The 9,130-nt window shown below is 51.2% G+C and overlaps 1 protein-coding gene across 2 annotated transcripts; it reads right to left on the bottom strand.

Annotated features, from left to right (window-relative positions):
* Positions 1–620: 620 nt before the first annotated feature.
* On the bottom strand, positions 621–5,114 carry AWAT2 (acyl-CoA wax alcohol acyltransferase 2). Of its 2 annotated transcripts, XM_020976447.2 has the most exons (5): positions 4,817–5,114; positions 4,525–4,729; positions 2,463–2,637; positions 1,878–2,077; positions 621–1,088 (listed from the first exon to the last, which is right to left on the bottom strand). In XM_020976447.2, exons 1-5 carry the CDS (start codon positions 4,922–4,924, stop codon positions 934–936), a joined length of 843 nt encoding a protein of 280 aa, XP_020832106.2. In that variant the 5' UTR covers positions 4,925–5,114; the 3' UTR covers positions 621–933. The 2 variants fall into 2 exon arrangements, with proteins under 2 accessions (XP_020832106.2, XP_078004101.1); XM_078147975.1 differs by having other exon boundaries at positions 4,525–5,114.
* Between the last annotated feature and the right edge of the window lie 4,016 nt (positions 5,115–9,130).

A 9,130-nucleotide genomic window follows, 5' to 3' on the forward strand; every position in this document is an offset into this window, starting at 1 on the left:
GAACTGTTGCCACAGCCTCCAGTTACTCTCCCCTCTCACCCACCCTACCAGACACTGCCAGATTAGTGTCCTCAGTACAGTGGCATGGCTCTGTCACTCCACTGCACAAAATTCTTCAAAGGTCTTTATCATTGCCCATCAAATAGGTCCAAGCTCTGAAGCCTGGCATTTGAGGCCTCCACAATCTGGCTCCAATAGCCTTGGCCAGTCCAAGCTTGCATGGGTCCCCCTCTCAGAATTCCGTTTGGCTTGACATCCCTGGAATGTCATCTTTGTCTTCTGGCTTGGAGGCCTCTACAGCTACCATTCCCCCTGCCTGCAGTGTCCTCCCATAAGAGCTCCTTCTAATGATGTCCTTCAAGGTCTAGCGCAAATGCTGCCTCCTCCAGGAGGCCTTCCCAGCCCACCCCCATCAAGATGTGCTCTCTGCTTCCACTGATTATATAGCCTTCTATGTATCCGTATTCATCCTCTTGCATATAATGGTTGTCTGTGTCCATGTTTTCTCCCCTTGCCAGACTGGAAGCTCCCTGAGGGCAGACCTCATGTCTCAGAGAAACTTTGTATCTCTCCCCCCAGACCCTGTTGTGTATTTGGCACTTAATAAATACTTCTGGAACTGCATTTCAGGTGGCATTTTTATTGGCTGTCCAATGGTTTACTCTGCCCTAAGGAGGAGTTTGCCACCCCCACACAAGAAATCCTGAGCTCCCTACTAACCCCGTGCCTTGCCTGGCCCTGTGCCACTTCTCTGCCTCCACAAGCCCAAGGTATGAAGAATTGAAACAACCCAGTGGAAGAGGTTCCATTGTCTGCCCCCCTCCCTGAGTCTCTGGGTCCCACAAGTCCACCCACAGCTCCCCTACGTGCACATCCTTGCCTGCTCCCTCAATACCTCCCTCCTAAGACAGGGAGCTTGCTGGTGGGTAGCTTTCAGACAAACTCCAGCTCCTGGCTCTCTGAGATCCCATATTGGACCTTATGCTCATCAAACAGCTTCCGCAGGGCCGTGAGGTACAAGGCATGGTATTTGTCCACCATCTCCTGGCTCGGGTTCTCTATCTTGGGGATCAGTAGGGGCTTCCCAACTGCAAGGGCAGAAAATGAAAATGGGAAGGCATCAGAATCACTCCCTCCCTGGAAGGGACCATAGGCAGCAAGCCCTGGACTGAGGCCTTCCCTCCCCTTTCCCTTCCCTCATCTCTTTTCCCCTTCTCTTCCCTACCTTCTCCTCCCCTTCCCTCCTTTCCCTTCCCCTAGCCTGACCAGTGACCCTCGGAAGCCCCTGACTCTCCAGACTCTTTTACTGGAAAGGATCATAGACATCATTGAGTCCAAAGGAGTCATTTCTTTAGGTTTCACACAAGCTGGGCACAGGAGGTGGAGACGAGAGTAGGATGAGGGGACTAGGAGGAGCATAGGCTTAGGAACTGGAAGGGTCCTTAGGGCAGACTGTAGAGATCATCTAGGCCAACCTTCTTGTTTTACAGATGAGGAAACTGACCCCAAACCCGCTGCCCTGTGTCGTACGCCCCCTCCAAGACACAGGGGTTCTGTCTTGGGAACCTTTGGCTCCACAGCACTAAGGCCCCCAAGAGCTCTTCATGATTTCAGGGATCTGTCATTTTGCCAGGATACCCGCTCCCTCCATGTATACAGAGATGGCAATCTCTGTGTGCCTCAGTAGATGGTCAGCTGCTGGCATTGAACAGCAGTCAATCCCCCTGGGGCTAGCCTGGTGAGGAGCTAGGGGCCGGTGCCTGTACCCAAGACCTCTCCAGCTTGCTCAGGCCTGTCCACGGCCAGCTCTGCCCTGCTTCTGTGACCAACCCTGGGGTGAGAGGCAGTGTTGGGTCTCAGCCAGAAAAGGGACTCACCGATGGTGGTGATGGGCCGGTTGTAAGGCAGAAGGCCCCAGGAGTTCTCAGTGAAGCCACGGCCATAGAAGGCGCAGGGGTAGATGTGCACCAACCTCTGAAACCACTCCTGGAAGCGGTTGACCCAGCCTCCTGGGGTGAAGATGTGCTGGTTGTAGGTTTCATTTTCTCCAAAGGAATAGGAGGGGACCAGGGCCACCCTGTGGAGATCAGGGGGATAAGGAGGGAACGGCAAGAAACAGGCTTCTGCAACCTCAACCTGGCCCCTCCCCTCCCCTCCCCTTTCCTTCCCTTCCCTTCCCCATATGGCTAAGACTGTGCCCCAGGGTGCCTCTTATGAAAGGGTTGCCATGGGGCCTCTCCCCCTCTTCCTCCACCGACAGGGGATGGGAGCAGGATCCCAGCAGGCCAGTCTGTTCACTGCTACTGTATCCCTCACCCCAGACTGCATCCATGTCCCCTGCTGAGACCAGTTGTCATTGAATCAGCCTCATCCCCTGAGCTCCCTGAAGTCCTTTCTTCATCCCCTAAGGGCTGGCAGGAGTGAGCAAGGACCCCAGGCCCACCCCAGGCTAGGCCACCTACCCATGCCGGAGGGCCATGTGCACAAAGCCCTTCCGCTTCTTCAGAACAAGCTTGGAGAAGCCGGGCTTGCCATAGCGGCACTCGGCCAGGCCGCCCACCACCACCACCACAGCATTGCCTGTGCCTCTGTTGCTTAGCAGGTACTCCATGGAGGCTCGGCTCACAGAACATGCTCCTAAAGGGCAGAGAAGCTCAGAAGGGCCACAAAATCTGCCTGAGTCCAGAGGCTTCATGAGGCAAGCACCTGGGCTGGGGCTCTGCATCCCACGTTCACTAACTTCAAGATGTAGCCTGGAGTCTCCTTAGTTAAGGGTAAAGTTGGGGGCAAGGGGAACAGAGGAGGAGAATGGGGAGGTTCTTTTCCTGGGGCTGTGTGCCCTGATCTTGGGTGGACAGATGGGTCTCACAGGCACTAATGGTACAACCCCTTCGTTGTTTCCCATTGGGAGAGGGCAATGACAGTCTCTACAGAAGCATCAGGAAGCCGAGGGGCCCCGCCCCAAATGGGACATCTCTGTTCTCTGAGGATCTCCAGAGGGCAGGGTCCTCCAGGGGTCATTTAGCCCAGCCCCAGGCCTCCAAGCCCAAATGTCCCAATCATACCACTTCAGAAGCTTAAACAGAACAAAGACACTATTATCCCAAGGCCTGCTTTCCCCAGGCCTCCAGATTTCTCAAGACTCAAACCTCCCAACTGATGGTCTGCCCTTTCCCTGGCTCTGCCAGAGTGTCTAGATGCAACTGGAGCCCCTCTCACGATGCTCACCCAGAATTTAGCACAATAGAGAGCACCGCTCCCCTTCCCCATGCCCATGTTGGGGATGAAGCGTGCACTCAGAGGTCTCAGCAGGCAGCCCAGTCCAGCCCAGCCTTCTCAACTGTGGCATGAGGTCTGTGTCCACCCTTCCTGGCTCCCTGGAACCCCAGCCTGACAGTAGCCATTCCCAGCTTGTATGTATTTCACCCTGAGGGTTAGAGCTAGAAATCTCTCTCCTCACTTCCCAGAGTCAGCTCAGTTGAAGAATCCAACTGACTCAAAATCTGGTGGATCAGAATGAGAAGGAGATGGGAGTGGAGGGGAAAGGAAGGCTAGGTATCCTAGACTCCCAGAATGAAAGCCAGAAGGGGCCCTAGAGACCATCCCCATTATCACATGCTCCACAAATCGGCCTCCAGCCTCTGTAGGGAGAGGGAGCCCAGCCCAGCCCACCTGTGGTTAACCCACTGCTTCTAAGGGGCATTGTTCCTGACCTCAAGCCTAAATCTGCCTCCCTGCACCTTCCCCCCATTGCTGCTGCCACCCGGAACAAGTCTAATGGATCTGGCACAGGACAGAAAAGCAGCATGGCTGGCTCTCCAAAGTCTTCTCGCCTCTAAGCTGAATAGCGGGATAGCCTCAGCTCCTTGATAGCTATCCCAGTGGCCCTTCCCATGGAAAGTCCAGCCGGCCAATACCCTCTGTCTCCTGAACACCAGCTGGCGCCTCTCCTCTGGAAAGGCAGCCACCCCCTCAGAACCTGCAGTGCAGAACAGTCTCCCCGGCCTGTACTTCTGCATCAAGACGTTTGCCCCTATTAAACTGTCCCTAATTAGGTCCAGACCAATGTTGGATTCCAAAGCTGTCACCCAGCTTTCTCTTCTAGTCCCATGACATCTGCGAATGTGCTGAGCATTCCATGGGTACCTTCACCTAAGTCTTTAATACAAATGTTGGGCAGAATATTACTAATCACTGTAGCTAGCAAAACTCCAATCACACTTTAAAGCCAACCAAGCAGTCTGGGTATCATCTCCTGCGATCCTCATTTGCCCAGAAGAGGGCTGAAGACAGATCCCTGAGGCACTCCATCAGAGACATCCCTGTTTCTTTGTCTCTTCAGGTCTATGTGTGTCCCCAGGTGGATCTGTATGTTCCTAGGTGGGGCAGCGAATGTTTGGTGGAGGACAGAGGGGGCCTTCTTATAGAGGTGTGAGCAATAGGAGCCACTCCCACACCCCACAGCCAATCACCAGCCTTTCAGACCCATCTCCTGGGGGAAGGCTTGGTCACCAAGCAACTCACCACCACACATCATATATTCCCTAAGGACAGGCACCCAGAAGAAGGCTCCCAAGGTGAGTAGGTATGGGGTGATGCCAGGGAAGATCCTGGAGAAGCCGGAGGCCTCAGTAGCAAAGTGACAAAAAGTGCCATGCGACATGAGCCCATGGGGGTGAACAGCGATGATGTAATTGTGTCTAGGGGATAGGTCATGAGTCTTCACCATCTGGGGATGAGGGGGAGACTGAGTCAGGAAGGAAGGTGGACAAAAAGGCAGCAAAGGGCCAGGACCAAGATGTAGGGATCTACTTACCTTGAGCGGAAAGTAATCTCTGAAATGTTTCCATAGACACCAACCTCTCACCCAGTCTGACCTCCGGCCACCTGCAAATACACCAGAACCTCCCCAAAGTTGCTCCATCAGCCCCCAGGGGCAAAGTTGCAGGGGGCCAGAGCTTCCTCCTCTGTGTGCTCTCAATTCTCCAGCACAATCACTCTGTCAGTATGACTAGCCCCATTTTACAGGAGAGCAAATGGAGGCTGAAAGGCATGAATCCAGTTGCCCAGGGTTGCATAGGATATTCCTCAAAGCTGAGACAAGACCTTTTGACTACAGGTCCCAAGTGCTTTCTCCCATTCCACACCACACACTACCCCACCCCCAGAAATGAGGCCCAGCTGGGACCAAGCACCCCTTCCTGCCTAGATTTATGTTTTAGTCCATGCTCAGGCCTCTCCCCCACTCCAGCTCCCCAACAACCCCTCCAGGGCCCTACCTTGCTGAGGGGTCTTCCAGTCAAAAATCAGCCAGATAATTGTGAGCCCAGCCAGCGGCCAGTATGGTGTGAACACCACCAGGTAGAGGTGGAAAAGGGCCACAAATAAAACTGAGAGAATTACAGCAGAGCATTAAAGGGTTAATCACTACAACTTCCAGGCAATCACACACACTCTCACACACACACTGGTGGCCAGACCCTTTCAGCACCAAGTCAGCAGCACAAACACATAGAGGAAGGAAGCAGAGACCTCAGGGTCCAGAGTCTCAGAGCAGGAACCCCAGAACACAGATGGCAGAGCTGAGGGCAGGGAGTGGGGAACCTTAGATCACATAATGGCAGAGCTGAGGGGAGGAGGTGGGGAACCTTAGAACATGATGGCAGAACTGGGAAGGGACTTTTAGAACAGTGAATGTGTTTGTGGAAATTGTGGCCCAGAGGGATGCAGTAACCTATCTGACCTAGTGGGTGGCCAAAATTCAAGATTCAAACCTCATTTTTCTGCCTCCAAAACAGTTTCTCCCACCCCAGCTAATCCAGGGTCTTGCTCACCTATACCTACTCTAAGGTGCATATTCATTCTCCAGTACATTGGCCCAGACAACTCCCAAGTCCTCTTCCTCCTCCATCCTTGGAGGCTGAGGGTGAAGCCTAAATCTCGGTCTTCTACCCCCTGGCCCTCTCCTTTCGCAGCACCAATTCCTTTGTGACTTAACAGGCCCACCTCCAGGGAAGCCCCCAAAGGAGGTGAGGCCCTCACCCTCTCCCCCTAGTACATTACAAGCACCATTTGGGGAAAGGTAACAGGAGGAAGGGCTAAAACCAGGCAAATTGTTGGGGACACCTAGGGGCTGAGAAAAGGCCTGGCTTGCTGATGGTGGGGAAAGGGAAGGGAAACTGGAAGAGTCCCTGACTGAGGGAAGGGCCCCTCCCAAAAAAAAGACTTCTCAAGCTCCAGAAACATCAGGATTGTCAGATTCCAGCAGCAAGGGATTCAGACAGAGTTTAGAGGTGTGTGGGAGTCCCTGCTTCCCTGTTCTTCCACCTGCTCTTTGGCCTCCAGCCCTCTTCTCATCCTCAATCAATTGTCCAATTTGAACACCAGTTATGATGTCTCCACCAGGTTTAAGGCCCTGTGCTAGGAGCTGGAGATGCCGAGAGGAAACAAAAACCAAGCCCACTCCTCACAGAACAAGTGCTCGGCCCCAAGTGGGTCAGGGAAAGTTTCCTAAGCCAGGGGGCCCCTGAGCTCCGGATGCTCCCAAGCAGAAGTGCCTTCAGGGCCAGTAAAAGGAAGTTCAGGGAGTAGCAGTAAGACCAGACTGCCTGCAATGACACAGGCTACATGCACGCAGGCTGGGGAGTAACCTATAAGAAAGCCACAAAGGGAGGCTACAGGCAGATTGGGAGGACCCTTAAACACAAATACAAGAGTTTGGTCCTTTGTCATGAATGTAATAGGGAGCCCCTGAAACCTGCTGAGCACGGTGGGAACATGGTAAGACCTGAGCTTTAAGATTATTTTGGTGCTTGTGGGAGAACAGATCGGAGAGGGGAAGGCAGCAGGGAAACCTTCCCCCTCTCCCCCACCCATTTCCTCCCAGGTCATCATGCCTGGCCTACACTCACTTTCTTTCTTTCCCAGCCTTGACAAATCCTAGCATTGACAAGTTCAACAAGGTACCCTCCTATAGTCCTGTGGAAAAATGCTCCAGATCACTAATAATTAGAGGAATGCAAATTAAAACAACTTTGAAATATCATCTCATACCCATCAGCTTGGCTAAGATGACAGAAAAGGAAAATGACAAATGCTAGAGGGGCTGTGGGAAAACAGGTGGACTGAGAACTCATCTAAACATTGTGGCAAGCAGTTTGGTACTTTGCCCCAAAGGTACTAAACCATGCATACCCTTTGACCCAGCAACAGTACTACCTTATGCCCCAAAGAGATCAAGGAAAGAGGAAAAGGACACACAAGTACGAAACTATTAAGAGCAGCTCTTTGTATAATAGCAAAGAACTGGAAAGTGAGGGAATGCCAATCAGTTGGGAAATGGTTTAACAAGTTCTAGTGTATGAATATAATAGAATGCTATTGTTCTGTAAGAAGGGGATGGGTTCAGAAAAACCTGGGAAGACTTATACAAACTGATGCAAAGTAAATTGAGCTGAACCAGGAGAACAAGTCCTACAATAGCAACAACACTGTCAAGATTATCAACTGTGAAAGACTTAGCAGCTCAGATCATCATTGACCAGTCACAGTTCCAAAGGCCTCATGACAAAACAATGCTCACCCACCTCTAGCTGCTGGACTCAGAGGGCAGATTGAAGCATATTTTCTGTTCTTTCTTTCTTTTTCTGGCTTTTTTTTAGAATATGGATAATGTAGACAACTGTTTTGTATGACTTCATATTTGTAATAAGCTTTCTATTTTTTGCCTTCTCAATGGGTGGGGAAGAGGAGACAGAGGGAGAGAATTTGCAACTGAAAATAAAATGAAACTGAATGGGGAAAAAGGGACTCTCCTTCACCCTTGAGTTCTTTGAGCCCTCATCCTTCAGCTATTCATTCCCTGCTAATCAGTCAATAAGCATTTATTAAGCTCCACCCCGGTTCACTACCCCTCATCCCTCTGCTCTGCTCCCACTCCAGAGAAGTCACAAAACCATCCAGCAATAGCACTCTCTTCTCCACCCCCCTGCAGTCTCCCATGTCCCAGATGACTTCTGCCATTAACTCTGCATTTAAACCTGTCTCACATGAGGTGGCCCTTCTTCTTGGCAAGGCCAACCCCTTGACATGCCCAAGTGATCTGGAAGGGCCCTGTGAGTTCACCTAATCCTGCGCCATAACTAGGGTAGGAGAAGCAGGGCTTTGCCCCCATGGTGCCTGACATCCGGGGCATACTTCCCTTCTCCCCCCTCTCCCAGACCCAGGGTTCTCTGCCAACCTCGTACAAATGCCTCCGTATATCTACTAGGCTAAGGTCTTCCTTCACTCACCTAGCCCCAGGCCACTGCATCCAAATAATGCCATCACCTCTGTGCCCCTCCCACAAGGTCTGGTGGCTGGGACATGATCACATCCCAGGGTCAAAGGAGGCACTGCTACATCTTCCTCACTCCCACTGGACCCCTGCCCCTGCACTCCCTGATGGAGGAGTGATGCCTAGTCACCTAAGCCACTCCATTATGCACCTTCCAACTCGAAGGTCTGATGTTCCAAGTGCCTTCCAGCTCTCATCTAATTCTATGTCCCAGGGCCTGGCTCAGCTCCAACTTGCTATGTCTAAGAAGTCCTTCCTGGCTCTGACATTTTAAAGCATGTGATCCTCTGACTGATCATTTGCAACCAATCTCCTTGAGAAGACCGGGGCCCTGGATTTTGTCTGCTACAGCTTCATTAAGAATAAAACCTGCCGTGTGTTACTAACAAAGCCCAGCAGCAAAAGATAGAAAGAGAAAGTCCATTTAAAGTTACTGTAGACATTATAAAGTATTTGGGAGTCTACCTGCCAAAACAAACCCAGGAACTAACTATAGGAACACAATTACAAAATACTTCTCACACAAATTAAGTCAGATCTAAAGAACTGGAAAAATATCAGTTGCTCATGGGTAGGCCAAGCTAATATAACAAAAATGACAATTCTACCTAAATTCATTTACTTATTCAATGCCGTACCAACCAAACTACCAAAAACTTATTGTATAGAGCTAGAAAAAATAATAACAAGATTCATCTGGAAGAACAAAAGGTCTAGAATATCAAGGGAACTAATGAAAAGAAATACAAGGGAAGGTGGCCTAGCCATTCCAGACCTTAAATTGTTTTATAAAGA

Source organism: Phascolarctos cinereus, unplaced genomic scaffold (assembly GCF_003287225.1).
Source record: "Phascolarctos cinereus isolate Bilbo 61053 unplaced genomic scaffold, phaCin_HiC Scaffold_8;HRSCAF=390, whole genome shotgun sequence".
In the NCBI taxonomy this organism is placed as follows: domain Eukaryota; kingdom Metazoa; phylum Chordata; class Mammalia; order Diprotodontia; family Phascolarctidae; genus Phascolarctos; species Phascolarctos cinereus.